At 36.3% G+C, this 19600-nt stretch overlaps 2 protein-coding genes across 5 annotated transcripts; both read left to right on the top strand.

Annotated features, from left to right (window-relative positions):
- The first annotated feature begins 2109 nt into the window (after positions 1–2109).
- Positions 2110–6030, top strand: LOC121746944 (Holliday junction resolvase MOC1, chloroplastic-like). 2 transcript variants are annotated; one of them, XM_042140906.1, is made up of 6 exons: positions 2110–2678; positions 3086–3191; positions 3601–3653; positions 4465–4596; positions 4820–4892; positions 5619–6030. In XM_042140906.1, exons 1-6 carry the CDS (start codon positions 2247–2249, stop codon positions 5714–5716), a joined length of 894 nt encoding a protein of 297 aa, XP_041996840.1. In that variant the 5' UTR covers positions 2110–2246; the 3' UTR covers positions 5717–6030. The 2 variants fall into 2 exon arrangements, with proteins under 2 accessions (XP_041996840.1, XP_041996841.1); XM_042140907.1 differs by lacking the exon at positions 2110–2678 and adding an exon at positions 2724–2948.
- A 1200-nt stretch (positions 6031–7230) lies between these two features.
- On the top strand, positions 7231–17606 carry LOC121747903 (GDP-mannose transporter GONST1-like). 3 transcript variants are annotated; one of them, XM_042142054.1, is made up of 10 exons: positions 7231–7408; positions 7968–8083; positions 14262–14493; positions 14622–14761; positions 15508–15637; positions 15986–16084; positions 16603–16757; positions 16862–16978; positions 17202–17299; positions 17384–17606. In XM_042142054.1, exons 3-10 carry the CDS (start codon positions 14272–14274, stop codon positions 17425–17427), a joined length of 1005 nt encoding a protein of 334 aa, XP_041997988.1. In that variant the 5' UTR covers positions 7231–7408; positions 7968–8083; positions 14262–14271; the 3' UTR covers positions 17428–17606. The 3 variants fall into 3 exon arrangements, with proteins under 3 accessions (XP_041997988.1, XP_041997987.1, XP_041997985.1); XM_042142053.1 differs by having other exon boundaries at positions 7968–8086; XM_042142051.1 differs by lacking the exons at positions 7231–7408; positions 7968–8083 and adding an exon at positions 13147–13667.
- Positions 17607–19600: the final 1994 nt, after the last annotated feature.

The raw sequence follows: 19600 nt of genomic DNA, 5'->3' as shown, positions 1-19600 counted from the left end.
ACTCTATTCTCCAATAGCAACCAAAATCGCAACACCAAGCATCTCAAACATATCCAAAACTATACAATTGAATGAATTTCACTAATAAAATCCATTACAACTAACTAAACAACAAAACAAATAAGGGAGGAATGTTGAAAGATTGAAGGAAATTTACCGGAATATGATGGGAAATCGCAAAGAAATCGTCTCTCTCCCGTCTGCTATGCGTCTCTCTCGCGGCTGCTATGTTTCTGCCCTTTCTGCCTCTGTCTTCTCGCGTTTGGATGGTATGCGAATTAGAGACGCATGAGCCTCATGCGTCTCTCCCTAAGACGCATGACGCTTATGCGTCGTCCAATAAAAAAAAAATTAGAGACGCATGAGGGACATGCGTCTCTCTCTAAGACGCATTATCGTCATGCGACATTAAAAAAAATCAAAAAAATTGAAAGACGCATGAGCGTCATGCGTCTTTGTGTAAGACGCATCACCGTGATGCGTTTCATTTAAAGGAGACGCATGACCCTCAAGCGTCTCTCCCAAAGCCGGAACAAAAAAAAGTCCAGTACACTTATGGAATGTTAATTGTAGTCTAGAACAAGAAAAGAATTACCCCCTTCCATCTCTATCACCCAATTCAAACGAAACATTTCAACTCAGAAATTCACAGAAACAACTCATAATAAACAAAAAACTAAAAACCTGAATCAATTAGTACCTTCTCCAGTTCAGGTTGGATCACCTCCATGAATAAGAAACGTCTTGATCACACGGTGAAAAATAGTGTTGTAGTAGTAGCCTTCAAGGCACAGCTGCACGAAGCTGCGGACGGCCTTCGGCGCCTCCTTTGGCCATAGCTCGATGTCGTCAATAACACCTTCCAACACTTAGACCGGAGGCAGTGAAGTAGGGTGGAAGTGGGTCTAGAGTAAGGGAAAGAGGTGCTCTAGAGTGGTGGTAGAAATTTTGACTGATTTTTTATTCAAATTTGAGGTAGGTATAATAGCATCTCCAATGGAGGCTAGCGGATAGGCTAGCCGATCGCGGGCGCTAGCCGATCCGCTAGCCTCCATTGCGACAATTTAGGCTAGCCGATCGGCGAGCTCTAGCCGATTTGCGGGCGCTAGCCGATCCGCTAGCCGCCATTGTAGGCTCGGAATCGGCAAGCCGATTTTTTTTTAATTATGTATTTTTTTTATAATTTACTTTTTTTAATTTAAATAAAATTATTGTATTTTTCCGTATCTGTGTCGTAAATTTAATTCTGCATTTGCGTGATTGTAATTTTTAATTATGTAATTCCGTAATTCGTGTGTGGAAGAGGGGTTTTTTTAATTATGTAATTTTTTTAATGTACTTTTTAAAATTTAAATGAAATTATTGAATTTTTCCGTATCTGTGTCATAAATTTAATTCCGCATTTTTAATTATTTGTTTTTTATAATTTTATTTATTGTGGCTAGCCTATTGCCAGCCTATTGCTTGTCTTGTTGCTTGTCCTGATGATGTGGCAGGAGGAGTTTTAGTCCTGATGATGTGGTAGGAGGAGTTTGTGGCTAGCCTATGACTGACATATTTACCATTGTGGATGCTCTAATAATAAGAAAAAAGAAGAGTAAAAAAAACATAAATTTCTTATTCTGAAACCAAATATCTCTAATATTTTCAATTTAACCCGTTCACTTTGTAAGATAAGTAAAGAATTGGAGTGAAAATTGGGGGATTACATCTGTTCAGTGTCCCATATTTATTTATGGGAAGCCCGAGTATTGACGTCTGGCCCGCACTATTCATCTTAGATATAGCGTTTTCCAAATCTTGAGAATGAGGTGGTATTTATTTCTGTCTCAAAGGCTGGATCCCAGAATTGATTGCAAAGTTACCATTTTAGCCTCATTATTTTGGACTCCCTACTACTGAATGAGTACAGTGGGGGCTTTTTGGTCTGCTCATAAAGGAGGCAAAAATCATTAATTTTTTTTAAATCAAAACATGGCTTATATCTTATATACCGAGCATTAGTTTTGGATTTGAATTATGTGGGACCCCTCACCCTTAATTCTAGCATGTTTTAATTCTCGTCTTTTCATATCAAACAAAGTGAACAAGCCCTCGATTAGTATATTTCAAAAACCGAAACTGTTGATTTGATTTCACACCCCTACATGGTTGGGAATGGGATAAAGTAATCCCATAATTTCCCTAACACATAATCCTTAAAAACGATAGTACGTGATACGTGAAGAGAAGCAGGCAGGCTATGGATGATTGCGATTAGGAATAGCATTTCAATCTTACGCATATTGAATGGAACTATGGAAGCAGCACTCACATTCCCTCCAAAACCCCAATTTTTTATGTCCCCATCCTTCCCCTTCAGACCACCTCCGCCACTCCTCTTCTGCTTCACTCCCGCCGCCTCCAGACTCCTCGCCAACTCCGCCACCACCACCCAAGACCTGGAAACACTAACAGTTCCGGAGCCATCCACCTCTAAAAAATCTAGGGCTAAAAAGGTGCTTATTGATGCCCAACAGCTTAAATTGAACTGGTTGGAATCCCTCTCTTGCCCTAGGCCCCAAAATGATGGAATTCAGCCTCCTCCCGACTCCGGCCCGGGAAATGCGTGGGTTGTCGGAGTCGACCCGGATCTCAGCGGAGCGTTAGCCGTTTTGAAGCCCGACAATTCCGCCCAGGTGATGTATATTCTCTCTATTTCTTCAACTGAAGATGTACACCGTGCTTTCAAAGTTGTACTATTGTTGTCTCGTGATGGAAAGTTTCCACTTTTAATTCATCTGCTGCAAATCAAGACTGCTGTATTAATCCCTGTGTTACTACTGCCAACGTTTTCAAATACTTATTATTACATTTGTGATGGTTTACATATCCAGTACTTATAGCTATGCACTCGTAGTATGCAACTGTTGATGGAGAGTAGGCACTGGTTTAGACATTTGAGAAAGGTTATTTCTTGACTTGTCTCAGACTCTCATGCATTCTACATCATTACTTCAAGTAAAAGAAGATGTCTCGGTCATTGTTATTAAGACCGTTCGCCATTAATGCATATTGATTTTCAGTTCACTCGTCTTTCTTGTAGGTGTATGATTCTCCCCACTTGAAAGTACTCGTTGGCAATAGAGTACGGAAACGTCTGGATCTTAAGTCTATTATTCAATTGCTTCAAAAAGTTGATGCTCCAATTGGTACGTTTACACTGCATAAGGGATTTATAAGCTTATCTATTTTATTGGTCTGATTAAAACAAATAAGTATTAAGTGCATGTTTTTCGGCTAGAAAATCACTAACATAAAAAGATTATGGGTTTCTGAAAAGTCTTCCTTCCTATCTTTCATTAAAATGAATATTCAGTCGTTTATTTCCATATCATCATTGATTCAACTTTTGTCTTGTCCTGGGCATGAGTTGCTAGAGCTGAGCATGGAGGGTACAATTATGGGTAGAAGATGTATTTCTTATGTAATCACAATCTCAATCTCTGATATTTATATTGAGATGTGATAAAGATTATAATAAGCTATGTGTCTTCTCTCTTTTAAATCTTAAATTTTGACCTACAATGGTCCCTATTTCTGTTTTCGCTTTCACTTCAGGAACCACTGTGTACATAGAGCAATCAATTCCATATCCTCAAGATGGTAAGCAGGTTAGATTCTTTCTACTAGAGTCTATGGTTTTTCCTGAAATGAATCGTGTACTTTTCTCACTTTATGGTTTCATTGTTCGGATCTTGCTATTCTGATGGCTTTTCTTATGTAGATCCCAATCAGCACTTCATGATTTGTGTAACTGCCCAACTTGTGTTTTATTTCATAATTTTGTCCAATAGATGCTGATTGGTAATATATCTTCATATAATTTTGGCTTTCTTGATTTTGCAAGTGCTGGTTGTGATATGTAGTTCTACACATAATTTCCTAGATAATGCAGTAGTGATGTCCTTATTGTCTGTTCTGGCTCTTGAGCACATGCAAACCAAAATACTGACATTGGTAGATCCTGTTTGGATGATCCTCGGTCTAATGACCAAGCTATTTTTGAACTGTATGATTTTTTTTACAGCTCTGGCTTTTGATTAGGCACTAACTTGATCGTGTGCTACCGGAAAAACATTGTAGCATGTCTAAATTTTTTATGCTACCATTAGCAATTGTAACACTAAAATCTGATATTCCTGAATTTAAGAGGTAAGCATATTTGCTGGTTAAGTTCCACCAAGGGTGTCCTAATATTGCCCTAGGTTCAATGTCTCTAAATCAAACTCAACTTCTACAAAGCACAGTAGCATGTTTGCTTTTAATCAGATCAAGGGGTGCAAGTGCAACTCTGCCATGTGTCATGCCTTTTCAATAACTAAGAAATTATATTTATTATTTTGTATTTCCTGACATCAACTTATATTAGATTTGTTGCTTTTGGCATCGATTTCTAAAGCATACCTTCTTTTACGACTTAAGGGATGGTGGAGTGGAGGATTTGGATATGGTCTGTGGCTAGGAGTCCTGGTTGCCTCAGGATATTCTGTTGTTCCAGTTCCAGCGTCACTATGGAAGAATGGGTTTAAACTTACAGGAAGTCGCTCTAGCAAGGTGCACCTGATCTCTGTGAAATTCATGATATATATTACCCACATTTTGGCTCGGATAACAACTCCATTTTGTCACATATTGCATTGCAAATTTAATATTTTTGCATGTGATGACATTCTGAGCATTTGGCCTTCCACTTAAATTTAACAGTTACCTAGAACTCTACAATATTCAGAAAATGAAAGAAATTAAAAAATTTATCATCTATTGCTTTTTGCAACAGGATGAGAGCAGAGAGCTTGCCACCACTCTATTTCCCTCAATGAGTCCCCTCTTGAAAAGGAAGAAAGATCATGGTTAGTGCACCAAATGAAAATCGTGCTCTCTGCTCTTAGAGTAGGATTATTTTTTGTGTCAGCAATGATGTTATTATTCTATGGGTTTATGCTGGTACTCGATCTGTCTTTAGAGTAATGATTATGGCAAATTTTTTATATTTCGGATGTTAATTGAATATGGAGGAAAATATGAGAAGAAGGCCAGCATTCAAAATCAGTGGTTTCTGGTTTGTTGTGTGATTGCCTGATTATTGACCTAAGTTAAAGGACTGGGACTTAGTTATAGATATCCCCAATAATCAATGAAAGGTATCGGTGTCATAATCTTATAGCATCAGCCAAGATTTTTCGTTTGAAGCTAAAACCCCTGTGGGGGGACTTTATGAGTTACTGCTTATCATATCTTTTTGTGACCAATTGGAAGCACTTGGTAGTTGTATTGATGACTCTAAAGTCACCCGGTTGTGCTTCCCAATCAGCAGGGCTGTAATCAAGTAACCCGTACAAACTGCTAAACACAAGGGACCACTATCTGAATACTTTTCCTGTTAAGAAACAAATTTCCATAAAAGAAAAACATCAGATGGTAATGACTTAAGATAGAGAACAAGGAGCCTAGTAAAATTAGGCCCGTAGACTACTATACTAAGCGAAACCCTATTGTTACAGTTTTTCGAAGAGGATCCCAATACTTATCATTGCCTACCTAGCCTTCTCTATGCTCTTAATTTGTGGATCCTGCAGGCCGTGCAGAAGCTTTGCTAATTGCTGCACATGGTAAAGGGCTGAAAGTGGATATTGGCTCTGACTCTCAATGCATATTGGAAGATTCTGTGCCTTAGAATGACGACAATCATCTCCTTAGGCATTTTTCTGTGGCGCCACACATCTGTCTGCTGATTTGCTAATTATATATTTGGAGTACATTGGTAACTGGCAGGTAGTATGATCAAATGGAGATTATTAGGGAAGACATTGATAATTCTTTAGAGAGCATGTAGTGATGTTTTAGCACAACTAATATCCACCTCCGGTGGAAAGGGGACGTGCAAAACTCGATTGCCTAAAAATTTTTATTGCAAGAAACTAGATCTCCCTCCATGCATATAATGAATGCTGGCTCTTTTTGTTTCTTATTTCCATTCTCAAGGTAAAACCTTTCTTGTTCATTCAAGTATATCTTTTTCCCCTTCTAATGATGAGGAAAATCCACAGTTGCTGTTTGAGGAGCACATTGAGTAGATTCAAATACCCCCTTTTATTGAAATTGGGTGTTTTCCTGCATTTTGTGTGTATCTTTTCAAATGGTACTATTCCAATGTGAGTTTTTTGTACATGGTTGACTTAATCTTCTGAGTTTTTTGTAAGTACATGGTTGACTTAATCTTCAATGAGTTTTTTGTACATGTTGACTAAATCTTGGTTGTTGAATTGGATGGCTACCAAAGTTTTGATGGATACGAATTATATTTTATGGATATAATAAAAGGTGGAGCTATCAAATTAAAGTTATATTTATTGTGTCAAAAAGATGGAGCTATCATATTGCGACACAGCTATCATGCCTAACAAAATTGCTGTTAAGAAGCCATCAAATTATAAGAAAAAGACAGATAGTTATTGGGATAATTTATTTTGTAAAATTAAATTTTAAAAATTAATTAAAAAAAACTTATGTGGGCTGCCACATTATGGCTGTTTTAGTTTAGCATCATTTATAAATATGTTAATGTTTGGGATATTTCCATGTGATGACCTTAGTAAATAATGACAGCATTTCTGTTATAGGAGTATATGCTAAGTGAGAACTTTATGATTGCAAATTAACTTTCTTTTAAGATAAATTGATTGCAAAATTTGCTAGAAAAAAGAGTCAATAAGACTTCATTATTCTGTAGCTTCTTTTTTATATGCGTGGCTTCATTTGTGATGTTGCCTAATTTTATTGCTCAATCAAGCAAATACATGATTGATTTAATTGAATAATAGACAAAAATACTTTAATTAAAGCATTTGGGAATCAAATAAAACAAACGCAAGCATCGAATTTGAATCTAAAGAGCCCTTTATGTAATGGCTAATATGGAAATAATTAAATTATATTCACAAAGTTCTGTAGCATTTAGGCAAGAAAATAAATGCCTCAATTATGGGGGATGGCGGGAAAAACATAATCATTTTTTTATAAATTATGGAATCATAATACATAAATAATCCTTCAATATTTATGTTTTTATTTCATTTATTTGGACCAAATTAACGTAATTTTTTGTAAAACTATTCATCGTGGAAAAGTAGTTTCCTATACAGTAAATTTGCAGCAACAAAATGTACTTTAAATAGTTTTTGTAATGTTGAAAAAGTGAGAGAAAAGGGAAGGACTTCTCACTCGTTTGTGCGCCTTTGACTCTACATATCTCTGCATCTCTCTTCATATTTAATTTATACTCATGCCGAAATGCCTTCTCTCGTCATGAAATAGCAGCTGAGTAGAAAAAGATTCAATCTTTCGCAAAGAAAATCAAGCTCTTTAGGTTAGTTTAAGTAATTTAATCGCAATCTTTGTTTTGATTTTTGAACGTGAAGTGAGATGCAATTATTGTTTTTTCTTAATTGGGATTTGCCTGAGACAAAATCAAGATGGCATCCTAGCTTTTCTGTGTAGTTTGATTTGTTCATATTTTCTTTCATTAGCTGATTTGAAGTCCGTATGTTTCATGGGTATATTGTGAATGAAGTTCGTATTGGTGATATGGGTAGAATCAATACATGTTTTTTGTTGGAAATGCTGTTCAGTATTTCCTCATAAAACATTTTTCTAATACCTGCACAAAATCTTATGCACAATCATCGTTGTAAATCAATTTATTGGACCCATCCTGATACAAGATTTTTGGTGAACTTTCTCAATTTGGAAACCATTAAATTCAATGTGGTTTGATGAGAATGTCACTGTATAGAATTATTAGTTCCTATGATGCTTACTTGGTTAATGTAGTTATAGGGTTCTTTGTCTGTGGCTCCAGTCAATCTCGGATGGTATAATTTACAATGACCCCTGGTGTTGATACTATCTAATTTTCGTTTATGTAGAACATTACCAAAAGGTGCTTCTCTGGACTCACCCGATTGTTTTTTCAAGTTCTACAATAAGCCTAAAGCCCATCGAGTGTCTAACTGTCGCGTCCTGTGGAGGGAGTTATAGCCAGGTGGTATGATTTTCTACTAGGAACCCCGAATCCCTTATTGCTGCTTTTATCTTGTAGTACTATGTTTTAGGAACATGTACATTTTTGTTCCCCTGCGCATTCATGAAGGACTTTATAGCATTGGTTGATGTCATCTGCATTTATAATAATTACTCTCTTCTTGAAAAGGATGTAGTTGCTAGATCTTTGAAGACTCTAAGTGTTAATGTTGATAAATCTTGATTACGGTTGAAGCTTCAAGCATTTATTATCTGCTTAACTAGTACATTTCTGGCATGGAAGAGTTCTTGCAGGCTCCTTGCTTCTCTACAGTCGAGTTGATATTCAAATCAAATTTAGTTATTCATCTAACCTTTTAAGAAATTATGAAAAGCTCTGTGAGTGTAATTCAAAATAAATTTTTGTCATAGTTGAAACAGTAGCCTTTTTTATGCTTGAATATCTTCCTTCAATGCTGAACATCTTGCTTTGTTCTTGTGATTATTAAATGCCCCTTCTCTATATCTAGTTAGCATTTGAACAGATTGTAGGATTTTCGTCATATAGAAAAATCATGAAAACCTCCTGTTCTACTGAATATTTTGGTCATTTGGTTTCATTTTTAAGTATGGATGATGCACTTGAGATCCTGCCCAAGCATAACCTTTATTTTTATTTATTTATTTTTTTACTGGCTGCTCACTTTTACTGCTCTTCTTAGTCTATCTTGCAACAACAATATAATGGGATTTGATAGAAATTTTTGTGCTGAAATATTTGAAGCTGTTGGAGTTGGTGAATTAGGAATCTGCTGATAGTCAAATACGGTGATGATGAATGTAATGCAGCTTAATTTAGTAGGGTGTTTCCGGCAGGTGCAAATCAATTTGGGGGATTCATGATTGGTTGGCAACTTTGTTTTGTAGATTATGAGATTTGACAACATAAGTCTGATGTCAATGTAGTTACCTGGATTATGGTGCATTGTTCACTTGCAGTCTAGACATAAGAAAAAAAAACTAAATTCCATCAAAAATTGATATGCTCTAACTTGCTCTCTGTGTCCGAATGACCTTATGGGGAAAATCAAAATAACAGACGCTGCTTTGCATGGAAGGAGCCCTGTATCGCTCTTTGATATTGCCATGTGGAAAAGCCGAATATGACCTGTTTATAAATTCAGAAATTGAGTATAGATTGGTGTCTACTTTGATAAATTTCTGTGTGTTTATCCATGCTTCTGGAGCTTTGAAATGTTAGCTTTAATTCTTGATTTTCTTACTTGTGAAGTATTGAGAATTCTATCTACTTTCAGTGGATTATGATTCTCGCTTATGGAGTTCACTGCTTGGTTAAAGCTGCCACTGCACTATTATGAAACTTTAATCAATTGAATAAAAGGCAAGGCTAAGGCTGATTTCATTTCTTATAACGATAGCAGTAATTGAAATGTGCTGCTTATTTTCAGATCTTGTCACGCACGCGTTTTCTAATGATAGACATTTTCTAATGATAGAAAACACGATTGATCGCGACTAGGGGAGGATTAAAGAAGCGGGGAAGAAAGGGGAGAACAACCCAAATCGACCATAGCTCGAAACAAATGGAAATAACTCGAATAAAATCAAAGTATCTCAACAATACACGAACTCAAAAGAAACAATATTAAGCGGAAGCATTTCGAGAGTAGAATAATGCTATGTATGAAGACACAACATATTCTAGACATTTGATAGACATTCTTCACTTTTATGCTCAACATCCACCGCGCTCGTCGCAGCTCAACCTGCACATTTTTAAAAAGAAATGCAGGCCTGAGTACTTGATGCACTCAGTGGACAAATGTCAAAACAATTTTATAAAAACAGTTATATCATGCCACCATTGAGTGACCTCGGGGTTTTAACTTGAAAAAGCCCGAGACACTAAAAATATCTCCAACACAAACTTTCAACTCATCCTCAAATCCTTTTTCCTCATCATTTCAAAACACAACCATTTCTCCTTGATTTATTTAAGAAACTGTCATATCTGTTCTTTAGGGTGCCGTGTAAGGGGCCACTTTCCACGAGCACGAAAATCGGCCAACCCGTTCGATGACTCACGGTCCTCATCGTGTACACTAGTCCGAGTAGGGACGCACCCTTGCTAGGACCCGAATTCGATTAAACTCATAGTAGGGACTCACTCCCCACTAAATAATCATCATCTCAACAACCTCAACATCAACATCAACATCAACATCAACATCAACATCCTGTGAACGAGAATGTGGCCACAAACTCGATCACTAAACCTAATGTGAATCTTAGGAATTCAAGACACATATGTTTGCCCCGGACTTGCTCTTGTAAATATTTCAATAACCCAAACAAATCCAACAAGAAATGAAACAATAAAAATGATGGAAAAGGGAGAAGGTGAATGTGTTATGATTTAGATAGATGCTTGGAACCTATGGACCTTCTACAAAACAATGAAGACAGCCCAAGACAACTTTCACCAAAACAAGAGTCTAATGGCTCCACAAAACTAGCAACACAAGAACTAGAATTGCATACCTTAACATTCAACCTAAGCCCGACAATAGATTGGAATGCAACCACAATAGATTTTGATAAATCTTCAAAAATGAAGATGGGTGCTCACAAATGGAGTCTTTGTTCTTACAATATCATTCAAAAACTGATGACAAAAACCCTAGACATGTGTATTTATACTAGGAGTGAAAAAGGAGCAAAATAAAACAATTCTTGGTCACAAAAACACATCCTGGATAAAAAGGCCCGATCGGGCGTTTCCCTAGGCTCATTTCGCCCGCCCGAGCGAAGTTACTGGACAAAAATTGATCTCTCGACAAAACGCCCAATCGGGCGTTTTGCATGAGGAAAAACGCTTGCCCGCGCGTTTCGTTCTGCATTGCGCGACTTTAGTCAAACGGCCATATCTCCACGATTGTGGTCTTGAATCAGCATTTGGACACCGTCTCAGTAGGCATATTGACGTTTAAACAGACCTCCACATTCGGCTTGACTCATTGTCATGTCTCCACCCTCTTCAGGCCCCAATCAACCCATGGCCGTCGACATCGTTGTATTCTATGATTGTGAATACATGGATTCACATCAAGACTGGCCGACCCAAAAGACGGCTCACGATCCCCATTGGTGTACACTAGCCAGAGTAGGGGCTCACTCCCTAGTCAGATCCAAATTCGATTTCAATAGGTCTAGTAGGGACAACTCCCTTGCTAAACAAACAGGCATTTCTCCAAAATAAAAACATGGCATGACATACCCTTTGCAAACTTTATTTTTCCTCAAAAACATATTTAAAACATAAATCATTTTTCTGTCAAGGTCGAGCATCATCATATCACATCCACAAAGTCGAGCAATTCACAACCACTCAAAAACTATCACTTTCACAACCAATTCACAACATATGACAATCACTTTCACACCTTAAACACATATATCACATCGTCATGGAATGAAATAATACTTGGCAATCACACTTAGAAAGCAATTCATCACTTTAAAAGATGCTCAAATCGGATATAATAAATTGCAAGCTCTTGAAAATAATTTAGTTCGAAAGCCCACCTCGACTGCTTAAAGGTGTCGCACTTGAGAATTTCCTCTTTCCGGATTAGAGTCTCACGGAACAATTTCCTTTAGATAAATAAAATAATAACACAACAATCAGCGCGAGAAAACTACTAATTAGAATGCATGCACCCTCATTAAAGTCTTTTATCTCGTTTCTCGATTTTCGCATATTTTCGAATATTCGGCGGCCGCCCAAGGCATCGCATGAGACGCCAGTCGGCCGCTTACGCCCATAATTCCTCCGTTGGCTCCTCGTATTTCCCTCCACGATATCGAATTAAAATCCCAAAATTATTTAAGCACATAAATTACCATCGAAATTATTTTCCCTCGAAAATATATTTATTTCGGACTTAGGATAAATTATTCGTACTTCAAATTATTCGAGAGCTAATTAAATAATTTCCCATGATTAATTTATCATCCCAAGAATCAAATTAATTATTTACTTAGCCCAACTTAAATAAATCCTCCAATTTAATTATAAGGCCCAAATAATTTTAAAATAACAAAGGCTCAAATCTGGAAAAAAAAACAAATGGCCCACTTAAACTCCTCCCTCCTTCACGCCCCAAACTTCCTCTCTCTCTATCTCTGGGTTTTTTCTATTTTTGTGCTAGAAGAAAGATAGGATTCCTCGTTTGTTCTAGAGTTTTTTTTTGTTCCGGGTTTGGGAGAGACGCATGACCCTCATGCGTCTCTTTTTAATGAGACGCATGACGATTATGCGTCCTTTATAGAGACGCATGAGGGTCATGCGTCTATCTTTTTTTTTCGTTTTTTTAACGACGCATGAGGGTCATGCGTCTTAAAGAGAGATGCATCTGCCTTGGGTAGAATATTTAAGGAAACCGATTCGTTTGTTCCGCATTTCTTTGGGTAGAATATTTTCATATAGAATTGGGTCTATTTAATCGATAGGAGATTGGGCTAACGAGTTATTGTTAAGAAATATGTGGATGTGCTGCGAATTTTAAAAATGCTTGGGCTGGAAATTAATTATTTTTGCTGGGATTTATTTATTTATTTAATTCCTGAGCTGATTAATTAATTTATGAAGTTTTCTTTTTTCAGAATAATTAAAATAAAGAAGTTAATTAATGAAATGGATAACGCACTTAATTAAATTTCCTGACTTGATTAAATTTTAGGGTCGTGTCGTCGTCGCCCGCAAATAATTTTTTAATTATTTCCATAAACAACTCATGAGGGTCATGCACGCAAGTTTTGTCTTCCTCTCTTTCTCTCGCGTATTCTGCCTATTCTGCCTTGGGCACTGATTTAAGCAAGTTAGAGACGCATGACGCTCATGCGTCTCTCCTTAAGACGCATGACGGTCATACGTCTCTCCCTAAGACGCATGACGGTCATGCGTCGTTGGTGAAATTTAAAAAAAAAAGATGACGCATGAGGGAGATGCGTCTTTTTTTAAGACGCATGACCCTCATGCGTCGTTAAAAAATCACGGAAAAAAAATAGAGACGCATGACCCTCATGCGTCTTTATGAAAGACGCATAATTGTCATGCGTCTCATTAAAAGGAGACGCATGAAGGTCATGCGTCTCTCCCAAATCCGGAAAAAAAAGTCCAGTACAAACGGGGAATGATAGTTGTGGTCTAGCACAAAAATAGAAAAAACCCCTCTATCTCTCCGATTCTCTTCGCCCAAAACGGGCAGGTCCAGAATGTCCGTCGCCGTCTCCAATTCCGCCAGAGCTGTCGGTCGTCTTCAGCGTCCAGCCACCGCCGCCAATCCTACGGAAGAGCTGCTGCTGTCTCGCCGGGCGGACGCTGCTGTCGCCGCTGCACAGAGTCGTCGCTGCAGTTCGCATCTGCTCCGTCTGCACAGAGCCGTCGGCTGCTGTTCGCCGCTGCTCCGTCGGTGGTCGTGCAGCCCCGAAACATCACCGCAGCCCCCGATTCGTCCCGAAACCAACCCGAGCAGCCCCGAAACCAACCCGATTTCAACCGAACAGATCGGTTCTCATTCAAAGTATGCTTCTTTTCGTTTTTAGTTATCAATTTCACCGTGATGGGTGTTCGATTATTGGAGTTTGATTGGTGACACTTGTTGATTGCATTATGTGGGAAGGGTGTAGGATGATATGTCGTGAATAGAATGCTAAAAATTCATGCTTTAAAATTGGGTAGAAATTATACCTTGGACAGATTTCGAAAGACAACCGGTAGCTCTCTCTCACGAATTTGGTTCCCAATTTCTTGAATTGAAGTTGTGAAGAAGAGGTCTTGGTTTTCTTGCTGCAGAGAACGAGTAGAATAGGAAAATAAACTGAATTGGAGATTTAAAATATAGGGAGGGGTGGTTTGGATGTGAGAGAGATTTGGGGAGAGAGAACGGTTTTTCCAACGTGTGTTGAGGGGAAGGATTCGAATTCTTCATCTTTTTTTTATATATATATTTTTGATTAATTTGGATTTGTTTTATATTTATTTGCGGATCACAGGACGAGGAAAATCTGTGTAGAATCTTTAATAAATTTTGAATTATCGACTTCATGACCAACAGGAAAATATTTAATTAGATTAGTTTAATTTTTTTTTTCTCTTTTTTTACGGGATATTACAGATCTTTTGGGATGAAGACTCACAGTTCTAATCATGAGATTGATATGGAGAGCGGGAGATTGGTAGAGGACAAAGAACGACCTTTACGAAGTAAGAGAGTAATTACAATACATAATCAGGCCCTGTTGTCTGGTTTCGCATACTGTATCTCATCATGCAGCATGATACTGGTGAACAAGTATGTCCTCTCCAGTTATGACTTTAATGCTGGAATATCTTTGATGCTCTACCAGGTTATCTTCTATATAACACTTTTTTAACCCAAATAAATTTTGGATATAAGTATCATACACTGACATAATTCAGTTAATTGAAGACATTATTTTCCTGTGCTAAAAATAAATTTCACCAATGCTTGCAGAATCTTGTCTCTGTAATCATTGTTTCCATCTTAAGCCTCCTCGGCGTAGTTAAGACCGAACCACTTACCTGGAGATTAATCAAAGTCTGGCTGCCGGTCAATGTAATTTTTGTTGGGATGCTAGTCACAAGTATGTTTAGGTACTCTTTTCCATATTTTATTTGTTTTATGTAAATTGTGCAGTGGCAAGTTTCAACTGTTTTTCTATCATTGACTAACAGTATTTACCTTTAGTTCTGGTGCTTGCTTCTGTGTTTATATTACTAACATATGCAGTTGTTTCGAGTTATAAAATTTTTGTTGATTCTTCATTGGCTTAGAATATTTTTGTAATGCTAATCGTGTAAACTTTGCTGGGATTTATACTATGTAGCCTCTAATATTAGTGAATTGACCACCTTGATGTCTGTTGCCTCCTCATTATTCATACTCCATAGCATGATGTGTTGGTGACCTTCCCATACATGTTCACCTTTTCCCAATATTCTAATTTCTACCTTGAGCATAGTAGACTAGGATTTCCCCTTTTCCACGAGCATCACCTTTTCTTTCTAATCTGTGAATGCCCTGGTCACTAATATGGAAATATAAAGAAAAAACAAAACAAAAAAACGACTTTGTGGAAGGTTTGTACCTCTGTCACTTGATTAATATGTTACAGAAGAAGTTCTATAGAATATTTTCTAAAATGTTGAAAATTCTTGTGCAAAAACTCTCATTTGGGTTTTGCGTTCCCTTTGTTTTATCGAATGTCACCCCAATTTTGCTAGCGTAACTGCATGATTTCCAACAATAATATCTTGTTCATCATTTCTAGTCCTTCACACAAATTTTCCAAAGTTGCTCTTGTTCCTTTAAATTTGTCTAACATATACTTTTTTCGCAGTCTACGATACATAAACGTGGCCATGGTCACAGTTCTGAAGAATGTAACCAATGTGATAACCGCTGTAGGTGAAATGTATATGTTCAACAAGCACCATGACAACAGAGTTTGGGCATCTCTTTTTATAATGGTAAGTCATGTGTAAAAGATATTAATAGATGGTGTCTCTTAACTGCAAATATTCCATTTAGTAAGTGTAGATTACTCCCCATATCATGTGAAAGTTTGTTAGGGCCTACCGTACTAAAAATCTGGTTTCTACGGAATGGCATTTATTCTTTTAGTTGATGACAGCGGAGTTTTTGAAGGACCATATCTTCCATCATCTGACAATGTTGGAACTAGATAATTGCCCTTTTTTACCTCTCTGGAATGTCTAAGATAACCAAGAAACAACGTCCCCTAACTGAAAACATTTACGTAGGGTTAAACTTGTGATGGGTTGAATCATCTGTTACTATCCTTTCTTGTTATGCAGATAATCTCAGCAATATCAGGAGGAATCACGGATCTCTCATTTCATGCTATTGGATACACATGGCAGTTTATCAACTGTTTCTTGACAGCATCATACTCTGTAAGTAAATGCTTGCCTGTCAATTCGTGATGAGTGATGATGCTCAGCTATGAAATGCTATCTCTAGTATTAATATCCTGTGACCTTCTCTGTGTTATGGTCTTCTAGCCACAGTAACCCGTCTTTATTTCATGATTGACACGTTTTGATTTCTTGAATTTTGTTTGGTTTAGACCCAATCTTTTTCTAGCATATCGGGTTGTGGGACTATAAATAGATTTTCATTTACCAAGGATCAAAATTACGCTCGTACTCATATCCATGTTGATTCATTACTGTTTTATGTATCACCATCATGGATTATATTCTCCTAATTACATAAACTCGTCTATATTTCTAGACTTGTAGTCTAAGTTTAAGAGTGACTATATAGGGTAATGTGTGCCCTTGATTTGTGGTATAAAAGATATTTATCAGCACTTGTTCTTGCATCTCCGTGTTCATATAATTATCTTTGAAATGCAATAGTATCTTCTGCTTATAGCCTATGGTTGCTGATTATGTTCTTTTTTGCACAGTTGACGTTGCGGCGGGTCATGGATACTGCAAAGCAAGTCACTAATTCTGGAGAGTTGAATGAGTTCTCAATGGTCTTGCTAAACAATACCCTCTCCTTGCCCCTAGGAGTTTTGCTCGTTTTTGTTTTCAACGAGGTCGATTATCTTTTGCAAACGTGAGTAACAATTTCTGGTATATTAATCCACAAATGAGTTGAATAATTTGCTGTTGATCTGTGCTCAACTTGTTTTATTTAATTTCTTTTATTGGCAATTGCAGACCACTATTGAGATTGCCCACATTCTGGCTGGTGATGACTTTCAGCGGATTTCTGGGTTTGGCGATCAGCTTCACGTCGATGTGGTTTCTCCATCAAACAGGAGCTACTACTTACAGGTAATCTCTTGAAGTTTCCCTTTTCTCAGCCTTGTGTAGCTGAAGAAATACCGACTTGGATATTGTTTCCTCGTTCGTACTAGACTGTAACTACTGTAGTTTCCTTAACCTTGTGTTGAAACTGTTTCTTTGATAGACCATGTAAATGTTTTTGCACGTCCTAGTTAAGCAATCGGGCTTTTCTGTCCGTAGTCTTGTTGCTAATCCGTTTGATGTCATGCAGCCTCGTTGGGTCGTTGAACAAGATACCCCTTTCTATTGCTGGAATCTTCATCTTCAAAGTCCCAACAAGTTTAGAGAACTCTGCAAGCATTTTCTTCGGTAACTTTTTATCTATCCTTAGCACTAAAATCTTTACCTTGACTATGTTTTTTTTACAATTATTTCCCTGTGTGTTTATTGCAGGGTTGTTGGCTGGAGTGCTTTTCGCAAGAGCCAAAATGCGTTAAGTGTTTAGATCTCATTTTTTGAAGGATCCAATTCTTTATTGTGAGGATGAGATATTGTAATCTTGGTAATGTAGTTGTAACATTTCCCGAAAGAAAGAGGAAAAGTAAAAAAGACTATGTAGAAGAGTTTTCAATTCATTTAAAAAAATCCAATTCTAGAATTTAAAATTTGTTAAAAATTTGACTAATCAAATGTGTGTGTTTTTAAAAATTTGTATGATAGATAACTTAGGATCTTGATTATTTGAATTTACAGTAGGTTTCCCGATGTCTCAGCATAAAGTTGGTTGCAAAAACTTAGAATTGATGAAATATCTTTCGTTTGTTTTGATGGCTAGTTAAGGATTGTTTAATTTTCATAATTGAGAATATGATTAAGTACTTCATATTTATAGCGTCACTAATCTCTAACTATTTGGGTTATGACATCACAGACTCTTAACAAAAAAAAATAGCGCTAGATGGCTCTAACGTTTAATAATCGCGAATGCAATGTTTGTAGCCACTTTTTGAATGAAAATGTCCAAATGGCTTGAAGGACATTTTTGGTAATCTCTAAATTCGCTGACATATGATGTCTGTTAGAATTTTGTTAGCAACTTCTTATGTGATTTTCTAATAATTTTTTGTACTTACATTATTAAAGTTTTATCGTTATTTGCACAAACAAAAAAACTTCTTATATCCATCTATTTCTAGTTAGTGGTAACAATATACTCCCCGTCCGAAGATGACTTACTTTTCTTTTAGTTTGCCCCAACCAAGATGACTTATTACTAAAAATGGACATACATTTATCTCTACTCTATTCACTATCTCATACTTTAGTCTTTCCACTCAACACACAAAATTAAATTGCATAAATTCCGTGCCATTCAAAGAAGGGATCATCTTCCTTGGAACGGATGGAGTATTAGTTATATCATGCATGAAATTCAATGAGAAATAACAAAAATTAAGGAAAAATTAAGTTATTATGCAATAAAATCTGAATGAATAATACACAGAATGAAAAGTATTTCACATTTAATTAAATGATATAGTAATTATTTTCTTAAAAACACTGACATTTAAAATATTATTTCATTATATATTATCGGACTAATTTGTTACTCTAAGCCTAACTTTAAGACGATTTTTATGATTGATATTTTATTGAGAATTTTAATTTAGCTCAAACTGAAATTTTTTAGCATCATATGAATATTCAATCTTAGATATAAATTTGCACAGTTTCTTGTCATTCATGATAAAATTGAAACATGAGTATATATTTTAAAAATATCCAAGCATGTGATATTAGCTATTTAGACCTTGAAGAATTTTTTATTAATAATAGTATTTGAAATTAAGAGAATGTAAATTTATAAATTAATACCACAAAATTATGATATTTTCATAATAAATAAAATTGATCCGTAAAATCAAGGTAAAAAAATAAAGAAAAATTAGGGGAAATAGAAACACAGAAAAATACAAGAGTTTTATAAGGAAGAAAGGGTCTCATTCATGTAGATAATGATGAATCTGTGATTATAAAAGTATTAGAAAGTGTAAATAATTACAAAATTTTAATTGCATATGAAATATCAGAACTTATTAGGAAATTACTCCCTCCGTCCCACAATAATTGTCACTCTTATTATGGGCATGAGTTTTAAGAAATGTAAAGAAAAGTTGGTTGGAAAAGTTAGTGGAATATATAACCCACTTTTTTTAATTGGTTTTATAAAAAAATGTGAGTGGAGTGAGTTAGTAGAATGTGGATATACTTACCATTTACGGTAAAAATGAAGTGTGACAAATATTGTGGGACGGGCCGAAATGAAAAAGAATGATAATTATTGTGGGACGGAGGGAGTATATAAGAAGTTGTTGACAAAAATGTGGCAAAAATCATATGTCAGCAATATAATGGAGTGACAAAAATGCTCTTATAGGGTCCGAGGTTGTTTTAGTCCGAAAAAATATCATTCGTGATTATATTAAACGTTAAAGTCCTCTGGCGCTATTTTTATTTATTAGGGGTATGTGGTATCACAACCCAGAATGTTAGGGATTAATAATGCAGTTTACTCTTATTACTATTATGATTTTTTCGATTCTATCTCTTGAGATATGAATCAAACAAGATCACTTAAATCATTTAAACAGGATCACTTAAATCATTTAA

This window comes from Salvia splendens, chromosome 9, assembly GCF_004379255.2.
Source record: "Salvia splendens isolate huo1 chromosome 9, SspV2, whole genome shotgun sequence".
NCBI lineage: Eukaryota > Viridiplantae > Streptophyta > Magnoliopsida > Lamiales > Lamiaceae > Salvia > Salvia splendens.
The sequence above is the reverse complement of the archived record's forward strand: the minus strand, read 5'-3'. Positions and strand labels throughout refer to the sequence as shown.